Here is a 23,383-nt window from a genome sequence, read left to right as displayed (position 1 = left end):
GGGGGTAGACATGAGGCGGTATGCCAGTAAGGACGCTGACTCCCGAACAGGGGTGGATTTGATAGCGCTCCCACATCGATTGGAGGAAGGAAAGAGTGCCAGCCAGAACACTGGATTTTTAAGGGTGTGGAAACCTTCTCCTAACATAGGCGTTTTAAAGTCTTGAGAAGAAGCGGAAACCGAAAGTCAAAGAGAACAATATCTGACAGCTGTGGATCTAAGTCCTTACAAATATATATATTAATTAGATAAATGGTTTGAATTCTGAAAGGAAATAAATAAAAAAATGAAAAATGTTCAATGAGTTTGAGAAGACTATAATTCCAGTCTTCGCCTCAGAGATGATTTCGAAATCGTTGCGGAGAGAGAATTGAAAAGTTTGAGGTCTGAATGCCGTAATCTGTTAGAGCCATATTATCAGATTACAAGATTGAGAGTTTTTTTGTGCGTTTTTCACACCAATTGTCAGCGATTACGAGAGTGGATTTTTCTTTTTGGTTCCATTGACAGAGAAATTCAAGCTCCAGTTATGGAAGAGTGCGCAATCCAATGATAAGCGACGTATAGAGGCTTTTCCTTTTCTTTCCTGCTCGCTTTTCGCCGATTCCCTAAGATTTTGGTCTTCCTGTTTGATTTGCGGACGAGAATTGCTGAAGTTTTTGTTTCGTTGATTGAACGCAATAAAAGTGTTAAGAATGGGAAATTGTTTACATTCTTCAACTCCTCGTGCTAATTCCATTAGCAGCCAGGCGCTATCTTCTACTCCAGGTACTAATTTCAAACGATTATCTTCGAAGTTACTTTTAGAATGCATTTCAGATTCACTTTCTGCTCTGAGCTGTGATTCTTTTTGTTTCTACCGTTGATTTGATTGTATCTTGTGCCATTTCATAGGGACATCGAGCAATCACAGCAAGAGCGTAGGGTTTTCAGGTACCAATAGCACCGCCGGCGCAAGTCTATTTTCAGAGGCGGCGAGCGTGGATGTGAATGAGCGCTATCCGAACGGGAAAATCCTTGACCAACCAAACTTGAAGGAGTTCAGCTTCGCTGAGCTGAAACTCGTTACCAAAAACTTCAGACCTGAATCCTTGATCGGTCAGGGAGGTTTTGGGAAGGTGTATAAGGGCTGGGTTGATGAGAAGACGCTGGCTCCTTCTAAGAGCAATTCTGGAATGGTGATTGCCATTAAGAAATTAAACACAGAAAGTGTCCAAGGTTTTCAGGAGTGGCAGGTAAAAATTTAGCTCATTCTTGGATCATCTACTATACTTTATTGAGTATTCTTTGGTCAATAGAAATAATTAGTTGCCGTTCTTGCTTTATATGGAACTCTTAGCTACTGAACAAAAGTAGATGAACATTATTATTATTATTATTTGTTCTGAACAGAACTACGAAGATCCATCTACAAACTTAGAATTAGCCTAAATACTGCAAGGATTAAAGGGCTTTTCATTTTCACGTTCATTGACTGTTTGAGATTATATTAATTGGTATCAATTGAACTGGTGAAATATGTCCATCAATCATTTGACGTTAAGTTATGTGTGCCAGGGAATGTAGCCTTTGTTCTGTCATACTTGGCATGCCATTTTTTTGCTCGAACTTTTTTAAATTTCAATTTTTACATACCTTGTTTGACACAGATTAAATTGGAAATTTGTAGTTACATGTTTCTACTCATGAAGCCCAAAAAAACATAAAACTAGAACCTGTAAGAACTGGCGCATTTTTTTTACCTGTAAATGCTATTAGGACTTGGGAGCTCTGCTGGTGTATGTAGATGGTTTTGCAAATTTATCGATTTGATCGGAGTCTACTGTGCAAGGTCGAATAATGTCCAACTCTTCATTTGATATAATGCAGGCTGAAGTGAACTTTTTAGGACGGTTGAATCATCCAAATCTTGTCAAATTATTGGGTTTCTGCTGGGATGATGAAGAATTGCTTCTTGCATATGAATTCATGCCCAGGGGAAGCTTGGAAAACCATCTCTTTGGAAGTATGATTTCCTTAAACAAAGGATAAGTTTAAATTGATTCTTCATAACCTGTACTGATCTTTGGTTTTTGTGATGAACAGGGCGTTCTTCCATAGAACCCCTTTCTTGGGAAAGAAGGCTCAAGATTGCCATTGGCGCAGCTAGAGGCTTGGCTTTCCTGCATTCCGCAGAAAAAGAAGTTATATACAGAGATTTTAAAGCGTCAAACATTCTTCTAGATATGGTTTGCCCAATTTTCTGCAGTCTATTTTTAGCTAATTTCAATATTTTTAGCTGGTAATTTTATGTTATCCATCATATCTTTCATTATTAGATATGTTTATATACTCATGGATAATGTTAACACACTGTTGAACTTCTTGGTCCATCCTGTTTTCCTGTCTCATTTCATCTTTCTCTTACCATTCTATCTAAATTTTCCCTTTTATATTCACGTGTAGAATTACAACTCGAAAATCTCGGATTTCGGCTTGGCAAGATTGGGGCCTGCAGGTGAAAAATCACATGTAACAACAAGAATTATGGGCACGTATGGTTACGTTGCCCCGGAATACGTTAGTACAGGTATAATATCTGTCATTGTTGAGTTACGTATTCCAAATAGCTTGCCTATTCGATTTTCTTGCAAATGCATAGAGGAGAAGTAGAAACAATGACAATTTGGAGGAGTATGTTGATGATTATTGAGAGAAGTAGTCCCACGTTGGCTAATTAAGAGGAAGATCATGGGTTTATAAGTAAGGAATACTATCTCCATTGGTACGAGGCATTTTGGGGAAACCAAAAGCAAAATCATGAAAGCTTATGCTCAAAGTAGACAATATCATACCATTGTGGAGAGTCGGGATTCCTAATAGAGTATATTGGTGATGTAGGACATATATAATTTGATTTCACAAGTTCTCTAATCAATCTTATTGCGTCAACATTGAAAATCATGTTCATTGCTAAACTACTACCAACGATCTTTGCCATTACTGATCCTACACAGGTCATCTATACGTGAAGAGCGACGTTTATGGGTTTGGTGTGGTGCTGCTCGAGATTATGACAGGCTTGCGAGCACATGATCCGAATAGGAGCTACGAACAGCGCAATCTGGTCGAATGGGCCAAGCCACGCTTGGAGAAGAAAAAAAAGATCAAAAGATTAATGGACGCAAGAATAGAAGGTCAATATTCATTGAGAGCAGCCGCTCTAGTGGGAGATCTTACTCTAAAATGCCTGGAAACAGATCCTAGAAAGCGCCCCTCCATGCAAGAAGTTCTTGAGGCATTGGAACAGGTCGAAGAATCGAGGGAAAAACCAAAAGAGTCGAAAACTAGCGACGCGCAGCCTAAACAACTTCATCAAAAAACAGGCAAACAATTCATCAGCTAAATGAGGCCATAAGGTGAGAAAAACTGAACATGATCATTCAACATTGTATACATTTGAGATTGTGATAGAAAAACTGAACATTTTTTTGTTGGCCTTCGTTCATTGGTTGCCCTTCTGTAGGGGATGGCAGGAGGTGAGGTCGGAATATATTTGATTGTATGTATTATGAGTTAAATGTTTGAAGTTTATATAGAAGAAAAGCTTATTTGGAATCTGGATTTCCTCCAAATTTTGCTCTCATCTTTCAGATTTTTTCTTAAAAAATTTGTTGCCAGAAATTTGTTGTGCGGTGTGAGATCCCAACAGAAACGTTTTAAAATTGTGAGACTGACGACGATATGTAACGAGCAAAAACGTACAATATCTATTAGTGGTGGGCTTATGCAGTTACGAATGGTTTCAGAGCCGAAACACTAGATGGTGTGTGTGTGCCAACAAGAATGTTGAGCCCCCAAGAAGGGTGGATTGTAAGATCACGCATAAGTTAGAAAGGGGACCGAAGTATTCGTTATAAAGGTGTGGAAACCTCCCCCCCTCATAGACACGTTTTTAAACTGTGAGGCCGACGTTTTAATATGATTTAATTACAAAGGGGACCGAAGTATTCGTTATAAAGGTGTGGAAACCTCTCTCCCCTCATAGGCGCGTTTTTAAACCGTGAGGCCGACGTTTTAATATGATTTAATTACGCGTTTTAGAAGTAAAACAAAGGTGAAGGATCGGTGAAAATGGGGTTTGGATTCCACACGTCTCCCACCTTGACCTTAAAATCTTAGCACCAATAAGACCCAAGTCAAGTCCACTAACCTTCCAACCACTACTTTTGTCGGCTCTCCCCTTAATTTAACTCATGCCCCAAAGCATTCATCTTTCACCCGCCATAATCAACACCATGGCGCCACCGCCACCACCACCCTCTCTCATTCTCTCTTCCCTTTTCACTCTAATTCTCTCCTCCCTCTTATCTTCGCCGGCGCTGGCCGAGCCCAACGCCGCCCACCATCCCCACCGCCACCTCCGGTCACTCCACTTCTCCCTCTTCCAGCACGAAACAATCAACAAAACCGGCTACTTCATCGTGCCGGGGGTGGCTGGCCCAGGAGTGAGCCAAACCACCACCCCATTTGGCACCATGTTTGTATTTCACGACCCTTTGACCACAGCGCCCGACCGAGCATCGAAGCTGGTCGGCACGTCGGAGGGAACCTCCATAACCTCTAGCCTCGATGGCTTGCGAAGCCTTAGCATAGCGAAGATCAGCTTGCGTTTGAGGAACCATACCGGTTCGCTCTCCATCGTGGGTGGGACCCATAATGTTAAACCGTCGAACCACCCCATTGTCGGAGGGACCGGAGATTTCTTGTTCGTACAAGGCTACGTGACGTCATCTCCGGTGGATCTGATCGGAATCACGGTGGTTTACAAGTTGGAATTTCATATTTACTGGCCGCCCTACGCATAATTTACTCTACTTTATACAAATTTCAGGTTTATTTTTAAATTCTCAGTAACTTTACTTTTATGAATATTTGTGTAATAAAAGCTCAATTTAGCATCTCCCATTTTCTCTCCTAAATATTAATATTCTTAATATAAGTAAAAAAGAACATATATATAAAGTAAAGTTTAAATTAATATTAAATATAAAAGAAAAAAATAAAATAAAATTTGAAAGGTTGAAATTTGTATTTAGTATAAGATATATTAAATAAAAAGAGGAAAATAAATTTATTGTATTGAAAAAAAAATTAAAACTAAGGGTTTAAGTCGATAAGAAAAAAAAATCACAAATAGCCTCGTGATTTTATCTCTATTGAGAAGAGCCATGTCACACTTAAAAGACGCTCATGAGACGGGGTGGGATGGAGAAGTCTTTCCCGTTCTTATCTCTATGAAAATTTTCATTTATTTTTGCAGTGATTAGAACACGGATTCTCACAGAGAACTAGTAGGGATTGAGTTTCGTACCGATTTTTTTTTTCCATTTATTATTTTTTGAAAAATAGTCATTTTAAATATATACCTTTCTAATTTTGAATATAAACTTTTAATTATTTATTGATGAAATTATTTCACCTACAATAATAAATAAAATATAAAATTAAGCTATGTCTAAAGACAAAATTTGATAAGAAAAACACGGTCAATCATCGTTGTATTATTGTTTTCCACATTCGATCGGTAATTTTTTTATTTAATTTTAATTCCAACGAATATTATTCAAGGATTCGTAAAAAAAATTAGTTGTTAAACTTTAATGCGCAATTCTTAACCTAGCAATGCCAAATCTAAATTGTAAATTCGATCGAATGAATATTTGAAATACGGATGAGTATTAATTAAGTTGCCTTATTAAAAACACAAATCGACTACTATATAAGAAGAGACGAGCCGATATTAATATTCGCCACTCACAAAAACATATACCCGAAGAATTAAGAGTCGAGAGTGGCCCTCGTCTTCATTTTATTGAAGTTTTGATTTAGAAGACGAAGAAACTATTATCAACTGATAAAGCTCGTCAACTATAGGTTAGTTGTCCTTTATTTCTTTTTCTTTTCTTAATTTTTAATATTTAACTCAAAATTATTTTTTCTCGATAATATGAAATATATTTTCATGAATAATTTTTTTTCTCATTTCTTTTTGTCACTGATAGAGATGCTTACGAGGCAGAGATGAGAAAGTCTTTCTCCTCCCGTCTCCACCTCTTATTTCAATTCTCATCTCTGCCAAATTTCTTATTACATTTTTTTTATATATATTATTATTAAAAAATATTATAAAAAAAATACTAATTTCAAATAATTTTTTAATGGGATGTAAAATAAATATAATAATATTTAATTAGCAAAAATATAATATATTGTCAAATATAATTTTTAACCCTCACATTTTAATATTAAAATATATATATATATATATATTTTATTTGAGAGATGTTTACATGTAGATTTTTCACTATGTTCAGAGCCAACCATACAGATAAATGGACATCTCTAATCTCCACACGAGTTCATACCTTGATTAACTTTTTTAATTAAATAGAAAATTATTGTTCCATACTTTTTATATATATATATATATATATTTTTTTTTTTGTGTTTAAAATGAATGAATGAATTAATTAATTAAAATTTTGGAAATGCAGGGATCCTGGAGATGCATGCATGATGTAACCGTTTGGGCATAATTTCTTCAAAATTTGAAATTGGATGAATTTACAAAGATGTGTTAATGCTGGATATTATTACACGCCCGCTCCGCCGCTTCTCACTCATCGTTGTCACTCTCCGGCGGCTGCTCCACGTTGAGATCGAACCCCACGCCGCCGCTCTTCTCAGGCGACTCACTCTCCTCAGCAGCGGAGGGCTGGTTGAGATCAATATCCAACCCTCTTCTCGACGCCGCCACTCCCTGAGCCACCGTCAGCAAAGTGGAAGCGAACTGCTGCTGACAGTGGCGGATATCGAGCTCTGCGGCGGTTGGCGGCGGAAGAGCCCCACGGTATGTCCGTTCCGGGTGAGACCTCAAGTGTCCAAAAAGTGCTTTCCATGATTTGAACACTTTATTACAAGTCGCACATTTTGGGTCACCTTTTGGGACCTCCGTTAGCTCTCCCTTCTTCTTTGCAGCCTTCACTTGCTGCTGCTGCTCTCCTCCGTCTCCTCGTCCTCTCTTCTTCCCTACCTCCGTGTTCGAACCGCCTCCCACATGACCATGTGTCGACGACGACGACGTTCCCACGTCGCCTGTTGTAGCTCTTTCTGGGGCGGGCGCTACAGACGAGAGGTTGATGACGGGAGGTGTAGGGTTATTGTCGTCGATGCTAGCGGGTGGTGGAGAAACCGCCATTGGAGACGTTTCTCGGCCGTGGCGTTGGTCGGGAGAGGTCGACTCTGGGATGGTATTGATATCGGCATCGACATTGATATTGGGATTGGCATTGGCATTGGTGTTCTTCTCCATTGCAAGAGAGAAAAGGAAGGAAATGAAAGAATTGAGAATGGAGCAAAAGGGATGAATATGCAATAAGAAGATAGCTATTGGTGGATGATGGCTGTCTTAGAGTTATGTCTCTATTTGTCTTAGAGTTATGTCTCTATTTATAATCAAATTTTAGACATTATGTAAAACAAGTACGAGGTAAATCCAACATGTTTGGAGTTCCATCATAATCTTTTTTTTTTTTTTTAATTTAACGGAACTTTGATTAGATTAATTGAGAGAGATACCGAAACGATATGTTTTTCTGGTTATTGTGATTATATTCGTTCCGAGTTATAATCTTTCATTTTTAGATTTTTAATTTCGTTAAATTCATCTTGATTTAATTAAGTCGTGTTAGCGATAAAAATATTTGAATTGGATGAGGATATATTTAAGTAATTAATAGCATAAATATTTGAATTTTGTATTTTAATGGTAATGAAGTAATTAAATTTATTTTGACCAAAAATGTATTTTGGTATTATTTAGGTTACTATAAAAGGCTATGTGCATATACATAATTTGTCAAATGTTAGTTATAAAGTCCTTTTTCGGAATTTTAAAATTATTTTGGGCTATTTTAGGGGGGAAAATGCTTGGAATTTGCTGTCTAAATTATTGTTCCTTATCCTATTCCTCTGTTTTGCAATATTTAAATAATTAAAACTTACCCCAAAAACATTATTATGAAAATTTATTTTTTAAAAAATGAAAATATAAAAACAAAATAATTTAAGGTATAACTTAATATTTAGCTCATAAAAAATATTTTCTCTTGGAAGATTATTCAAAAATAAATTTAAAATTTAATCGTTCCCTAAAACAATTTTGATCTAATGTGTTAGCTTCCAAGTGACAAAATATGTATGATGTCAAATTACAAACCGTATCTTTTAAAATACAATTTTGATCTACTGTGCTAGTTCGAACAAATATCAAATATGTATGATGCCAAATTACCAACAGTATCTTTCTAATTTTTTTTTTTATTCTCTAAAATTAATTTTTATTAAAAATAGTTAAATAATAATCCTAATAATTTCTATGCAAGGTAAAGCACTAGGTGAATATATTTTCACAATTTAAATGTTAATAGAGATTATTTTTATAAAAAAAGAAAAAAAAAATCATCAGAAGTCTCAAAGATTGTAAGTTTTGAACTTAATGTAATTCCCTCTCACACATGTTAAAAAGAAAATCAATAGGGGGCTAACAAGGTAAGGAACAAGGTTTTTGCTGTTTTTGGTAATGGGGAGAAATTTTTCTTTATTACTATTCCTTGTTGCTACTATAAACCTTCGGCCTAACTTAAGCACAACATGGTGAAGATTATTGGGAGAAGAGTCCCACATTGACTAATTAAAGGGTTGATCGTAGGTTTATAAGCAAGGAATACGTCTTCATTGGTACGAGATTTTTTGGGAAAACCAAAAGAAAAGTCATAGAGAACTTATGCTCAAAGTGGATAATAGTATAGAGAGCTTATGCTCAAAGTGGATGATATCATACTATTGTGGAGGTTCGTGATTCCTAACACAACATCCATTCAGTGCTCACCTCCCGTTGCTGCAGACCGTTCCTCGTTCCATTTGAACCATTTTTGTCCTATACTTACTCCCTTAGCTGCTTGTGCAATGCCTCCATGTTCACAAGTTGGTACCGTCGTTGGTTGTCCATGGCGCCCATTTAACAGCTCAAACTTGTCAATTATTGGTCACTTCCTCCTCCTCCAACCCTCCAAAAAAGAGGGGGAAATTAAGAAAAAATATATAAAAATTTGTGGCTCGAAAATTACGAATATGGAAACAAAGAAATATGCTTTAGTTCACCAATGATGGAGCACTCTGAAGGTAACAAAGAGTCCCTCATCAAAACTTTCTTTATAAGGGGTGGAAACTTCTATCTGGTAGACGCATTTTAAAACCTTAAGAGAGCTAAAAAAAAAAAATCCAAAGAGAACAATATTTGCTAGCGGTAAACTTGAATAATTATCAAAGAAAAACTTTTTAGTGCAAGATGTAAATGAAAATACACATATAACACTAACAATCGACAAAACGATGTCTTAGGTCTATTTAGCACCAAAGAAGTCAACACTACATGATGGAAGTAATTTCTTCAACGGTAGTCACTAATTCTTTTGTTGAAAAATATCTGTGATTCTAGATGGCTAGTCCCCGCTTCAACTAATCTTATGGGACCTATCTGATCCTACAACATTTAGGTGCCGAGAGAAAATAATTACGTGCTAGATCTTTATTTGATCTGTTCTTTACCATTCCCTCCAAGCTCTTTATTGTATCAATAACTATCATTGGCCACTAGACCAATCCAAGATGGTTTTTATCACAAAAAATATATACATATATATACATGCCCAAGCCCACCACTAGTAGATATTATTGTTCTCTTTCGACTTTCCCTTTTGAGCTTCCCCTCAAGATTTTTAAAACGCATCTACTAGGATGAGATTTCCACACCCTTATAAAGAATATTTCGTTCCCTCTTCAACTAACGTGGGATCTCACAATCCACCCCCTGCGGGGCCCAGCGTCCTTACTGACACTCGTTCCCCTCTCCAATCGATGTGGGATCTCACACATACCCAGATATCCAAATACCAAGGAGCTGATTAGATACCCTTAGTTCGTCTTGGATTAAAAAACTATGTATATATAAGAAAAAGATTGTATGATGTGTGTGTAGTTAGAATATGAAGTATTGCCCCTCCCCATGAAAATCTGACTCTGACCCCGCAGATACAAGCACTAGCAAGGTCTTAAAGCATGGTAAGCGATTTTCACAATATAATGTAACTGAGGGATGATGAAACTGTTACCAGTAGTACCAACATCTTCCATATCATCATCAATTCCAAGACACAAGCATTTGCAACCCTGTGACGAACAGAATAAAAGTTAATTACTTTGAAGGACAACAAAATATGAGGCATATATTTCTCCATTACTAAATAGCTGTAAACCTCTGTACCTTCATGACTTTACAATATCCATTTGCCCTCCCACATGCTTTGGTTATGATCTCCACCACCGATACATCTGAAATCGAAGCAAATGCCTGTCCTCAGGAGCCAAACGTTCCACCTTGGGCATCTTGATGAGATCATGAAATTTCAATGTCACTGCATAAAGCTATTGAAATAAGGTTCCCCTATGGATACCTTGTTACGACTTCCCTGGAATCAGAGAAAAAGAGGGGTAGGTTCGGTTGAGCTCGCATAAAAACACCTGAGGTAGTAAATCCAAATTCATTAAGTATTTTCCAGCTTGCTAACATGTCTATTTCCTTCCTTAGAATTCTACTTTTCACCACCTGTCGATAAGATAATCACATCAAGCATGCCATAGGCATATCACCCAAACTTATTGACATAGTTCATCTAAACATCCCTGCAACACTTACAAGAGATGGTCGTGAAAGCCATAGCAGATTCAGCCCTTTCTTGCACCATTTCCATTCGTTGGAAAAGCTCATAAATTTTGGCAAATATCATTGGAGTTACATCCAAAGAGGTTTGTTGGACTAAACATGCCCTTCAGTAAGTTCCACTCGATCAAAGCTAAGTACTCATTGTCTAACCCATCCAATTATAACATCACGATTTAGGCCCACCGCTAGCAGATATTGCTCTCTTTGGACTTTCCCTTACGGACTTCCCCTTAAGGCTTTAAAACGCGTCTGCTAGGGGAAGGTTTCCACACCCTTATAAAGGGCGTTTTGTTCTCATCCCCAACCAATGTGGGACATCACAATCCACCCTCGCTGGCACTCATTCCTTTCACTAATCGATGTGGGATCCCCACCAAATCCACCCCCCTTAGGGGCCAGCGTTCTTACTGGCACACCGCCTCGTGTCTACCCCCTTTAGGGAACAGCTTTCTCGCTAGCACATCGCCCGGTGTCTGGCTCTGATACCATTTGTAACGACCCAAGTCCATCGCTAGCAGATATTGTCCTCTTTGGGCTTTCCCTTACGAACTTTCCCTCAAGGCTTTAAAACGCGTTTGCTAGGGAAAGGTTTCCACACCCTTATAAAGGGTATTTTGTTCTCCTCCCCAACCAATGTGGAACATCATCCTGCAAGCCCAAGCATCTCAAATTTAATTCTGGATTCCAAAATGAAACCACCAAGTAATGGTTCCGCACAACATGACACAGAGAAACAATATACATACTAAACCAGTTTTCTTTTTATCTGGTCGCTCTTATTGTGTCTAGTTAGCCTACTGTTTTGGGCTACTCGTGTGAAATCATCATTATTTAGTTCAATCAATAGGACAGGTAACAAAGTTAAGACTTATTAGTGCCAACAAAAACTTATGGAGGTGAAGGGGTGAAAGCCTGACAAAAGGCCTATGATATGATGATATAGTAAGAAAGAAAGTACGAAAATCAGTATGTTAAGGTTACGAAGTTACTTAGCCGTTTACAATGGGAAAGGCATCCGTGGATATATACTAGGTAGGCCAGTTGGAACGGAGTCTGAAACTATGGACCAAAACTACACTAAGGAACAAGGAAGTTTAAGGATGTAAAATAAACTAAGTTCAGTAACTAAATTTATTCTCTTTGTAAAGAGAATCAATCAACCATAAAGGTCAGTTTTTCTCTAGTAGAAGAAATGTGCTCGGTGATGAATGACTAAGAAACAAACTGTCATGGCAGGCTCTGATTCATAGTGCACGAGTTGGGACTGTTTTAGGAGCAAGATGGATGAATATCTAAGTTCAAGTATTCCGTATACTACCAACCGGATTAACTTACCTTAGCATAGATAGCTATTAATAAAACGCTTTACTTCCTACTTGGGAGAGTAAGCAACCCCATGCCTCAGCGTAGAACAGTAATATATGATGGCTGATTAGAAGACTCCATACCTTCCACCCATCAGCATTCAAGGTATTATGAATAAGCTCTTCCACGACCTTCTGACACCATAGGGAATAACACTAGCACGCACAGAACTACGAACACACCTCGGTAAGGGCTTGAGAATCCCCATCTGGCATTACGGTGCATTAATAAGGAAAAACATCAAATGGGAAACAAGAAGTAGAAGAATAGGAGAAGAATTAGCAGATAAATGGAAAGATCAAGGGTTCATTATTTTCACCAAATCTTAATACATTAATTGCATTTTCTGAAAGGTTCGTTCCAATGGCGAGAGCACTTGGACAAATGATGCAAGATTTCACTACAGAAGCTTGGATTTCTAATCTAAGCCTTCCCGGTCCCCTAATAAGGCAAATCATGGACATAGAAGCGTGTGAAGATAGAACTTCTTCTCGGAGATATGGTAACGCCCGAACCAATTCGATGCTTTTTTTTTCAACATCAATTCATTCAGCAATTTCAGAAGTCCTGATATTCGATTTACTTCACTCATTTCCATAAATTATGAACAGTTCAGCGTACTTTCAAACGGTTTTCAGAAAAAGAGCACACGCGAAAGCAACAGTTACCAAATAACTGCGCATTTACGCAAAACTGAAAGTTAACAAAAATGCCAATGAAGACTATAATCGATTTGCTCTCTTGCTTGTGAAGTTTAGGAAGATTCATGAAAAGCAATGAGTTCTTATCGAAATTAGCCTTAAAAAAAACCCTACACAGAAGACTTTTGTAACTACAATCTTACTCCATTTCAGTCAACATCCCAAAAACTATTCTCACATGTTAGTGCACTATCCACTCTTCTTACCGAGATGGCGCTACCGCCACATTTGCCGACGGTTCGTAGACCTGAACATTAGTAACTCAAAAGCCAATTCCTCTCCGAGACGTCTGTGCTCCGCCGCATGGAATGAAAGAAAAATGGGCGTGCCGAGTGGCGTAATCAGGCATACCGCCGTAAAGCGTATTTTAGAACTTCCCCAATGCAAGGACGGTGCTAGTTAGTACAGACGACATGTCGGTTCGAGAGTTTTTTTTTTTAAGCTGAATTTCCAACTTTACCAAAGTTCTTAAATTTAGAAATTATTATTACAATTTTAGCCTCTAAAACTATCCAATTTAATTTTTTCTAAACCGTTGAATAAAATTCATAATAAATAATATATTGACATTTGAAATAGTAATTAGTAGCTTATTCACGGCGTATCATTAAATGGATGGAAAAGTCAACGCATTGCTTACAAGACCAGGCAGCTAACGTCACCTAATGCAACGACACATCCAAATGTCAATAATAAATGACTTTATACCTAACCGAACCTCATTTTACGTACTTATAACTTCAGTTGAAGCATATGTAGAAACATTACTTAATCATCGTAACAATTTTAAAAATAGGGTAACAATAGATTGAGCGGTGAACCTAGCTCACGAACCAAATCGAAAATTTTAAAATTTTAAGATATTCAACCGAACTTAAAAAAAACTATAGCCCAACCCAACATTTATAATTTGAATTGGCGGTCGGGGGTCTCATGAAAATAATAATAATAATAAATTGATTAAATATAATTAATGATGAAAATGAAATAAAAGTAAAAGGTAAATTAGAAATAAATAAGGTGTTAGCTTGCACGGAATAGAGAGCGAAGGCTCCTGATCAACCAATCCAATTTTCGCGTTTCTATTTATATTATTTTATATTATTTTATATTATTTTTATATTATAATTTTATTGTTAGGCAACGCATATGCATCATATTAAAACATGATCTTCAGTTTTCCTCTGGACCTGAATTTTCTTCTTCTCCTTCTCTTCTTCTTCCTCCTCCTCCTTCCCAAACCCTAATTACACCTTCTTCCTTGTAAATTCCCCGCCTCTACAGTTCCAGAGATCAGGTATTTGCTCTGTTTTTTCATCTCCTTTTACACTCCCTTTCCTTTTCAATTCTCTCAATTACCCTTCTGCTCTTCTCTCTCTCTTTTTCTCCCCCTTCCCTTGAATCCATTGCTGATGCCCTTTTCATGTTATTAGGTTCTTTCTATGTCTCCTGTTTCTTTCTGTTATTGCGGAATTCGACCCGTTCTGTATTCACTGCGTTCTTTGGTTTAATTCTGGTTTCATTTTCTGCATGTTTGTCTCATTTCATTGTGTTGCGATTGCTTTATCTTTATTCTGTTTCACAATTGGATGTCCATGTCGGTTTCTGAGTACTTTTCCCGCGAATTGAAATGCTGTTGATATTCATGCGATGATTCTGCCCATAAAACCTTGTAAAATTGGCAATCCATTTTGTGGGATCTTCCTCTTCTGCCAGATCGTGGCAGCTTTAAATTTTAATTTCTACTTTTGACTACTGAAGAAATGGTTTGATTTGGATGTTATTTTATTGCTTCCGAGTTTTCTGATTGATGTTAAGAGTCTGATGGAATTTGTGATGGAATAGAATTAGAAGCTAATTTTGTATTCTTATGATTGTTTTTCAGCGGAAGTAAATGTTAACTCAGTTTCTTGTTCGTGTGGAGACGACACATTAGCTATTTATGTTTAAAGCTACAACTTGGAAGGAGAAGAATGGAGGCCAACATTTGTGACGTGAATCATCTCGATTCCGATGTTCTTCTACCGCCAAGAAAGCGCCTTCTTGCTGGCTTGAGAAAGCAAGGTGCCGATGGTGATGGTACTTTTAATCTGCCACCAGTTGCCTCCTCCTCTTGTTCTCCTCCTCCCTCTCCTTCCTATGGCTTCACATCTATTGAGTTCAATATGCGGCTTAACAATCTGTTTAGTGCTCATTCAAATACTAACCTATCATCTGAAGAGATAGTGGAGGCCTCAAGATCAGCCGCAGCTGCAGCTGTGAAGGCTGCGGAGGCTGCCAGGGCAGCAGCTGAAGAGAAGGCGGCGATTGCAGCAAGGGCTGTTGCGGCTGCAAAGAGTGCCATGGACTTGGTTGCCACCATTTCTGAAGAAGCAGCCTATAAAGAAATAAACCTGAGAAAGAACAAGCTGAAGAAACATGTCCCAGTTCAGCTTCTATACACAAAATATCAACCTCTTGAGAATACCAAGACAGATGAAGAGTTAGCTCGCAAATTGCATCGAGCCATAAATAGCTCCCCGAGAATTTTGAAGAATTCATCTGGTTCTGATGCTAGAGGCCACAGACATAAGAGGTTCAAAGGTTCACCTGGTTCGGAGAAAACTAAGGTTTCCAACTGTGGCATCTCACAGGAGTTGGACCCTACTCCCAGGTGCAATGGGCATGCTAGAACCAGTGAGGCTGACTCTGAGGGCAGCGTTCAGGAAGTACGCAAGCTCAAAGCTGATGAGAAGAACAATCAGTCCGAGATGGATAATGGAGAAGCAGAGACAAGTCAGAAGGAGAAAACGTGCGACAATATTAGTGTCGCTGTTAAAAAGAGGGGAAGAGTAAAGCTTAGAAAACTGCCCTTGAGTATTTGTTCTTTCAGGGATCAGACAACTCTCAAGGAAGACATGAATGACGGAAGTTCCCCAATGTCGAGTGTGCAAAGCCCGACATCTGAAAATGTTATTTTACATTCTGTAGATAGCCCGACCGAAGGCGTGATGGCAATAGAACCCGCATCAGTATGGAAATGCCAGGAGTTTAATCCTCCTCTTTCTGTCAAACAAAATAAAGTTATGCAGTCATGACCGGAATACAACATATGGTAAAAGGTTGGTGCCCATAGAAGTTGATAGTCGAGGTAGGACCCGTGCAGCTTTTCTTATAGATTCGGCTTTACTCCGCCTGTCTTCCTTTTGATCATCCTGCATATTTTGTTTCACAATGAACTGGGACACACCATTGTAAATTTCATATTATGTGTTTGAATATTCTCCAGAGTTCAAAGGTATCCTTTATGACACAGAGCTTGAAGTCCAAATAAGAGAGGCATTTTTGTTTTGATTTGATTATATATCGCTGAATATACTAAAAAGGCATCCCCATGTATCTGTAGGTAAGATCTGTAGATGGTTGTTTTCATGGTTCTGCTACACTTGTATCAATATATTACACTTAATCACGTACAGGAAAAGGCAAGCTGTTTGCTTTTTGTTGGTCATCTAGTCTTCTATACTCTCATAGTGTTGTTTTTATTGATTAATTGAGATTGAGATTTGTATTCTCTGGATCTTCCTTTAAGAGGAGGAAACCCTTGCTTCTTGTAGCATTGTAATTTCTCTTATTTGTTAATGAAAGCGTCCCTTTTCTATTGTTTTCTATGCTCAAATTGATAATGTTGTATTTGAAGCCTTGTGCTCTGTTCTTGTGTTCACTGTCACTAAGTTGAGCTGCGAAACTCAGCTAACTGTTTGTAATAACGATGGGAAATTTCTGGTTTTATATTCGGTCGAGAATCAATCTTTTTCGGTGATCTCTTATCTTAGTTTGTTGTTAGTAGGAGAAAAGTTTCTATACCAGAGATATAACCACGTTATCAACTTGTCGAGAATAAGTCATTTTAGCATATTTTATCATCACCTACGTGCTCATTTAGATATATATAGTTCCAATATATTCAAAACTTAATTGTTGCTTCGCTTTTGGAATATATTAGAGCATAGATATCACTCAATTTGTTTTAATGGACAAATATAGTAATCATCAAGATTATATGAAACCAAACAAAAATATTCCTTCCGTTCCAACCGAGCAAACGAATACAAAATGGGTGACACCATTCTACCCTGACAAAGAGACCCACGCCCAGCTTTGGGTCTATTATCTCGATCATGATTTTTCTATCTTCAAAGGGAAGGAATTTGAATCGACACTACGGTTCCTAGCCACGATACTCTCAGCCCAGAGTAAAAATAATAATAAAAGGAAAAGAAATACTCTCAGCCCCGGAGTAAAAATAATAATAAAAGGAAAAAAAAAAAAAGAATCAAGACAAGATCCACATGAAGATTGCACCCCAAAGAGCAAGAGAAAGGGCAGCGACCAAATAGGTCCAAAGCATAATAACAGAGCATTCCTCTTGACCAACACCGAACAACTGAGTCATTGTGCTAATGGACATAGCCGGCGGCGTGGTGTACTGAACCATCAACATGAAGTGGTAAAGAGGATCCGCCGCCAAACAGCCCAATGTGTCGGCCGCCTTCACAACCAAAACCCCAATTGCCGGCAGCGCAAAGTACCGAACCGCAATCACTCCGACAATGGTCTTAGGCTTCACCTTCGACGACCTTAGCCCTTGAGTCAGGTTACCGCCCATTATCAGAGTGGTGCAAGGAATCGTCCCATTTCTGCACACAACACACAACACTCAACCCTTTAGAACACTCTCCAATTTCATCCTTTAAAACACAAAGACTCAGCCATTTACCCGAGCAGTTGAACAGAATCTTGGAGTACTCGAAATGGAGCATTGTCCCCAACAACCAGGTTTCTAAGCCACCACACCGCTCCAAAGATGAATCCCACAAGCTATTCATAATCATTTCTTCATATCATTTTCGGCATTCATAATCATCTCTATAAACAACAATGGATACTCATTACTTACGGCTCCTAATGATGGAGGGGTCATCGACTCTTGAACAATGCGGCGCAAAAAGTCTAGCGTTTTAGCCCAAATGGACGACGTTGATGATTCCCGTTTCTCTAAGCTGCCCTCTACTTCTTGGGATTCAATCTGCAACTAAAATCTGTTAAAATATTATATAAAAATTTAGACATTTTAGAAACAAATTTTAAAAATAAATGGTCTGGCCTCTCAGTAAATAAAATACCCTTCGACCTATTTCTGTTTTCATCCCAACAAATACAAGTTGTTCTCTGTAAAGTGTTAATGTGAGTGTTTTCCACGTAGAATTACGTTCAGCAACATAGCATCAGAGTCATGCTCTTAACTTAGTCATGCTAATAGAATCCTCAAGTGTTAGAACAAAGAAGTTGGGACCCTCGGAAAGTGTAGTCAAAAGTGACTCATGTGTCGAACAAAGGGTGTACTTTGTTCGAGAGCTCTAAAGAAAGGAGTCGAGCTTCAATTAAGGGGAGACTGTTCAAGAACGCTTCATAGGCCTTAGGGGAGGCTCTATGGTGTACTTTGTTCGAGAAAATGATTGTTGGGAGGGAGTCTCACGTCGGTTAATTTAGGGAATGATCATTGAGTAACGAATACATCTCCATTCGTATGAGGTCTTTTGGGAAATCCCAAAGCAAAACCACGAGAGTTTAGGGAAACCACCCTAAGGGGTTACCTCTTGGAAGGCCTTGCTTGATGGGAGTGAAACAGGGCCATTTTGTTCAGGGAGAAGGCGAGCTTGCAGGTCGCCAATGGAGGCGTGGCTGGGTGATATCAACTGCTCCTCCAAGGCTTTCAATCGCAAGGAGGAGGTCTTCACAAGATGGTAAGTATAAGTCCATTGGCAAAACCCACTTAGCTGAAAGTTCACCAATTCAAGATATTAGATTAAACAGAAAAGAACCCAAATTTGTACTGAATCACCCAAGTTAAAACTGGATAGGTTAATAACTACCGCCATGGAAAAGGATGCATAAGAGAGTCCAAGAGAAGAACAGGTATCATGGTCGCCAAAAGGGGTGCCATTTTCATCACAAATAGCAGGGATAATGATGAGAAGAAGGTATCCCAAGTTGCCTAAACAATCATACACTCACCCGTGTTAAATCACTACAGTATATAGACATTGTTTTCTTTAGACTTTCCCTCTCGAACTTCCGCTAAAGGTTTTAAAACGCGCTGGTATAGAGAGGTTTCCACTCTATTATAAGCAATGTTTGGTTCTCCTCTCCAACCAATATGGGATCTCACAATCCACCCTCTTAGGGGTCAGCGTCCTCGCTAGCACACCGCCCAATGTCTGACTCTAATACTATTTGTAATCACCCAAGCCCACCGCAAACAGATATTATCCTCTTAGGGGTCAGCTTCCCCTCGCATTTTTAAAACGCGTTTTATAGAGAGAGGTTTCCACACTCTTATAAGTCATGCTTAGTTTACCTCTTCAACCGAGGTGGGATCTACATAAAGAACCTAAAAGTTTAAGCTCGAATAAAGTAGAGCGGAAGGAAGAAAACGAACCAGTAGAAGAGGCAGCCATGACAAGGCCTTCAAGATACGGGTTGGGTTTGAGAAGCTTAATAAGTATCCAACCCAAAACCCATCCAAACAGGAAGGTAAGAGCAATGTTGACAGGCATGAACCACCTATAACTCACCAAATCAACAACACAAAATAAACAAAGCATTGAAATCAGAGGCTATACCATGAAACAATGTCCTGAAAAGTGACTGTTTGGGCCAAATTTGCGAACATGAGACAAGGAGTGAACACAGCGAAGACGATCTGCACAAACAAACAAAAACCTACTACGATTAAGAGATGGAAGCGCAAGATTATTATGAAAAAATGGGAAGAATACCTTGTTTATTATGAAAAAATGGGAAGAATACCTTGTTGAGAGAGGCTCGAGCCTGGGCCGGAAGAAGATTGGAGTAATCAGTGGCCAAAAATGCCCCCACTAAGCACATCAGAAGGACCTGCAAATTGGGAATGAACGCCACTTCCAATAATGACAACAAACCCATGAGTTTTACAAATCGGAGGTCGGAAATGGAACGCACTATATAATATGTATAAGAGGGAGAAGGATAGAGCCTTCCTGGGTACGAGACAACGGATTGTCAATAGTCTTTCAAGTAAATCTTATTAGAGATATATTAAAAATTTGACTCCGACCTTCTTTCTTCTCCTGTGAAGGCATCAGCTACTCGTGATTGGTTGAGTTCGGGGACCATGTGCACGGAAAAGGCAAACTTCTTTGGGTTCCATGAAGAGCCAAATATCTTGTAGCCTAACAAACCACAACTTAAAACTCAAATTTGCTTATTTTGTTATGGTCTGTTTTGTTGGGACAGAAACTTGGTCTCTCTCAATTTCTGTAACAGCCCAACAATATCTACCCATGTCCCTTTTTGCTTTGCATTTTATATATTGTCATCAGCCGACTTTTATTGAGATTTTTACATTCTTACTACATTCTTACTGCATTCTTACTGCATTCTTACTGCCTGCCTGCTCAATCGAAATAGGATCTCACATATAGAAGAAGGGTAACAAATCTGGTTAAATACACTAAATATTAATAATTATACAAATTTAAGATTTAATCGGCTGAAACTGAAATTTTAAAATTAAAACTCATATAATCACTCAATTTAATTTAGAGTTAAAATTATTTTTTTCCCCAAAAAAATAATCTCACGCACCTGTTAAGGGCAGGTTTGTAATTATGATTCCAATTGCATTTGGGCCCACCTTTCCCTTTCTTTTTCTTATTTTTTAAAATCTCCCCCAAATAAATATATATGTATTTATAAATTAATTATATACCTACGTCATCCACTACATCATCACCTTAACAAGTTTCTTCTAATTTGAAGTTAAAAAATTAGTTTATATATTGTTCCAATTTAAACTCCACAGAATCTATTTAGCCTTTTAATAAAAATTTCCTTTTAAAATCATTAATGTTTACGTGGACGTATTGATTTAAATATAATTTAAATTATAGAAAAATACATGATTTAGATACAAAATATGTACATGATTTAGATACATGATTTAGAGTGAGGAGAAGTCTAAAAGTGAAAGCTCAACGAGGACAATATCTGCTACCGATGGACTTAGGGCATTACAAATGGTATAGAGTCAGACACTAAACGATGTGCCAACGAGGAGGTTGAGCCTTGAAGTGGGGTGGACATGAGGAAGTGTGTCAGCAAGGACGCTAACAGAAGGGTATGAGTGCCAATGATAACGTTAGGTCCTACAGGGGGATCCCACATTAATTGGAGAAGGGAGAAGTGCCAACGAGGACGTTGGGTCCCACATCGGTTGAGATATATAGAGTTTGAGTGACACTTGGAATGAATTTTATTGAGAGACTTTGTAGTGTATGAGTGAGATATACACTTTGTAAACACTCTATTATTAAGATTTGTTGCTATCAGTGGATGTAGAGAAATTTCTTCTATCCCAACCACATAAATTTTTGTCTATTTGTTTAATTTCTATTTATGGATACGTGTGTGCAGTCGATCTTGCTTCCGCTTCCGTTATAATAATTGGTATAGAGAATTTTGATTATAGTATTCGTAGCTATAAGAATTAGTACCGGAGCATTTTGGTTGTGGTATTAGGAAACCAACACATAAATTGTTGAAGTTTGTGCATAGTGATAGGAAGAAGAAAGGAGATCAAGACAAGAGCCACATGATGAGTGCAGACCAAAGAGCAAGAGAAAGAGCTGCAGCCAAATAGGACCAAAGCAGAATAACCGAGCACTCCTCTTGACCAACGCCGAACAGCTGAGTCATTGTGCTAATGGACATCGCCGGCGGCGTCGCGTACTGAATCATCAACAAGAACTGGTAAAGAGGATCCGCCGCCAAAAATCCTAACCTGTCCGCCGCTTTCACAACCAAAACTCCAATCGCCGGCAGCGCAAAGTACCGAACCGCAATCACGCCGAGGATCGTCGTTGCCTTCACCTTTGACGATCGCAGCCCTTGAATCAGGTTCCCGCCTAGTATTAGAGTCGTGCACGGGATCGCCCCATTTCTTCCCATAACATTTACGCTAAATTAATAAAAATATTCATTAACTTTCTATTTGTTGTAAAAAATATTTACCCGAGTAGTATAGCAGCGGCTTCGATGGCTCGAAATGGAGCATTGTCTCCAACTACGAGATGTCTAAGCCATGCCACCGCTCCGAAAATGAATCCGACCATCTAATCATAACCATACATGTTAGTTAATTCGTTTCTCTTATATCATTTTTGGTATTCATAATTCACTACTCACCGCTCCTAATGTTGGAGGAGCCATCAACTCTTGAATAAGAATCCACAAAAACGTTACCGTTTTAGCCCAAACGGATGATGCTTCTTGTTTCTCTAAATTGCCAACGGCTTCTTGCGATTCAACCTAAAAGCTAAAGTGTTAAAATATCATTACTAGCTCGATATGATCAACTCCAATGATTATATAAGTCTATTGGCTATATATTTTAAGATAATGATTTAAATATTTTAGGAATAAAGAGAGTATACAGAGAGTTAGGCACACAGCTACAAAACGCAAACAATTGGTGCATATTTGAAACGGAGAACCTGTTCGAGGGTCTTGGTTGATGAGACTGAAGCAAGAAGAAGGTGAGCTTGTTCTCCATTTTGATCACTGAGAAGGTGGGTTTGCAGGTCACCATTGGAGCCGTGGTCGGGTGCTTTGAACTGCTCAAGTGCTTTCAGTCGCAAGGAGGAGGTTTTGACAAGGTGGTAGGTAGAAGTCCAGAGGTAAAACCCACCTAGCTGAAAGCTCACCTAATGATTAGGGCACTCTGATACCATGTTAAAAAAATAAAATTTAAACCGCAGATTGATTATTTACCGCGTTGGAAAAGGAAGCATAAGAGAGACCAAGAGAAGTGCAGGTGTCGTGGTCGCCGAAAGGGTTGCCATGCTCACTGCAGATAGCAGGGATGATGATGAGGAGAAGGTTTCCCAAGTTACCTAACACCAACAACACAAATGAAGTGAATAATCATCTTATTAATGTCGGTGGAAAAGAGATTACAAGACACTCCATAGAAACTACTGAGCTCATATAATTATTGGAGTTGACCCTATTCGACTGATGATAATGGTATTTAAAGAAGTAATGAACGAGAAGCAACCTGCAGAAGAGGCAGCAATGACGAGGCCTTCAAGAGATGGGTCGGGTCTCAAGATTTGAACAACTATCCATCCCAAAATTCCTCCAATTAGGAAGTTTAGACCAATGTTGATTGGCATGAACCACCTGCAATTCATTTCTTACATATATAATGACACTAATTAACATTGAATTAGCTTCAACAACAAAAGAAAAAGGACTGTTTACCATGAAACAATGTCTTCAAATGTCACTGTTTTCACCAAATTTGAGAACATAAGACAAGGAGTGAAAACAGTAAACACAATCTGCCAAACTCATCAAAAAAAAAAAAAAAAAAAAAAAAAAAAAAAAAAAAAAAAAAAAAAAAAAAAAA

The 23,383-nt window shown here is 38.3% G+C and overlaps 6 protein-coding genes and 1 long non-coding RNA gene across 14 annotated transcripts in view; 3 read left to right on the top strand and 4 right to left on the bottom strand.

Annotated features, from left to right (window-relative positions):
* Positions 1-286: 286 nt before the first annotated feature.
* LOC111430988 (probable serine/threonine-protein kinase PIX13) lies at positions 287-3,599 on the top strand. 2 transcript variants are annotated; one of them, XM_023067473.1, is made up of 7 exons: positions 287-768; positions 895-1,235; positions 1,870-2,005; positions 2,086-2,228; positions 2,446-2,569; positions 2,997-3,398; positions 3,506-3,599. In XM_023067473.1, exons 1-6 carry the CDS (start codon positions 696-698, stop codon positions 3,383-3,385), a joined length of 1,206 nt encoding a protein of 401 aa, XP_022923241.1. In that variant the 5' UTR covers positions 287-695; the 3' UTR covers positions 3,386-3,398; positions 3,506-3,599. The 2 variants fall into 2 exon arrangements, with proteins under 2 accessions (XP_022923241.1, XP_022923240.1); XM_023067472.1 differs by having other exon boundaries at positions 288-768; positions 2,997-3,560.
* A 506-nt stretch (positions 3,600-4,105) lies between these two features.
* On the top strand, positions 4,106-4,945 carry LOC111430991 (dirigent protein 19-like). The gene has a single exon (XM_023067477.1). It carries the CDS (start codon positions 4,236-4,238, stop codon positions 4,845-4,847), a length of 612 nt encoding a protein of 203 aa, XP_022923245.1. The 5' UTR covers positions 4,106-4,235; the 3' UTR covers positions 4,848-4,945.
* Positions 4,946-6,658: 1,713 nt separating this feature from the next.
* On the bottom strand, positions 6,659-7,354 carry LOC111431177. Its single transcript, XM_023067735.1, has one exon. It carries the CDS (start codon positions 7,352-7,354, stop codon positions 6,659-6,661), a length of 696 nt encoding a protein of 231 aa, XP_022923503.1.
* Positions 7,355-9,906: 2,552 nt separating this feature from the next.
* On the bottom strand, positions 9,907-12,808 carry LOC111430992. The gene is made up of 4 exons (XR_002708425.1): positions 12,510-12,808; positions 12,274-12,398; positions 10,367-10,571; positions 9,907-10,272 (listed from the first exon to the last, which is right to left on the bottom strand). It is a non-coding gene; the product is annotated as an uncharacterized LOC111430992 (long non-coding RNA).
* A 1,227-nt stretch (positions 12,809-14,035) lies between these two features.
* On the top strand, positions 14,036-16,541 carry LOC111430990. Its single transcript, XM_023067476.1, has 2 exons — positions 14,036-14,188; positions 14,777-16,541. Exon 2 carries the CDS (start codon positions 14,865-14,867, stop codon positions 15,966-15,968), a length of 1,104 nt encoding a protein of 367 aa, XP_022923244.1. The 5' UTR covers positions 14,036-14,188; positions 14,777-14,864; the 3' UTR covers positions 15,969-16,541.
* Positions 16,542-16,872: 331 nt separating this feature from the next.
* On the bottom strand, positions 16,873-19,919 carry LOC111430987 (protein PIN-LIKES 7-like). Of its 6 annotated transcripts, XR_002708423.1 has the most exons (9): positions 19,744-19,916; positions 19,557-19,636; positions 19,373-19,497; positions 18,807-18,928; positions 18,528-18,710; positions 17,831-17,959; positions 17,651-17,751; positions 17,153-17,570; positions 16,873-17,117 (listed from the first exon to the last, which is right to left on the bottom strand). XR_002708423.1 is itself a non-coding variant. In XM_023067467.1 (8 exons), exons 1-8 carry the CDS (start codon positions 19,876-19,878, stop codon positions 17,207-17,209), a joined length of 1,197 nt encoding a protein of 398 aa, XP_022923235.1. In that variant the 5' UTR covers positions 19,879-19,919; the 3' UTR covers positions 16,873-17,206. The 6 variants fall into 6 exon arrangements, 5 of the variants coding, with proteins under 5 accessions (XP_022923235.1, XP_022923234.1, XP_022923238.1 ...); XM_023067467.1 differs by having other exon boundaries at positions 16,873-17,570; positions 19,373-19,435; positions 19,557-19,656; positions 19,744-19,919; XM_023067466.1 differs by having other exon boundaries at positions 16,873-17,570.
* Positions 19,920-21,460: 1,541 nt separating this feature from the next.
* The window catches only part of LOC111430986 (protein PIN-LIKES 5-like), a 3,251-nt gene continuing 1,328 nt past the window's right edge, over positions 21,461-23,383 (bottom strand). For both annotated transcript variants that reach the window (XM_023067464.1, XM_023067465.1), the window contains exons 3-9: positions 23,236-23,315; positions 23,030-23,154; positions 22,744-22,865; positions 22,467-22,664; positions 22,159-22,281; positions 21,985-22,085; positions 21,461-21,913 (exon numbers count right to left, since the gene is read on the bottom strand). In XM_023067464.1, coding sequence (XP_022923232.1) covers positions 21,550-21,913; positions 21,985-22,085; positions 22,159-22,281; positions 22,467-22,664; positions 22,744-22,865; positions 23,030-23,154; positions 23,236-23,315 — 1,113 coding nt within the window. In that variant the 3' untranslated portion in view covers positions 21,461-21,549. The remainder of the gene's footprint in view (positions 21,914-21,984; positions 22,086-22,158; positions 22,282-22,466; positions 22,665-22,743; positions 22,866-23,029; positions 23,155-23,235; positions 23,316-23,383) is intronic.

The sequence above is a fragment of the Cucurbita moschata genome, unplaced genomic scaffold (genome assembly GCF_002738365.1).
Source record: "Cucurbita moschata cultivar Rifu unplaced genomic scaffold, Cmos_1.0 Cmo_Scf00035, whole genome shotgun sequence".
NCBI classification, from domain to species: domain Eukaryota; kingdom Viridiplantae; phylum Streptophyta; class Magnoliopsida; order Cucurbitales; family Cucurbitaceae; genus Cucurbita; species Cucurbita moschata.
The sequence above is the reverse complement of the archived record's forward strand: the minus strand, read 5'-3'. Positions and strand labels throughout refer to the sequence as shown.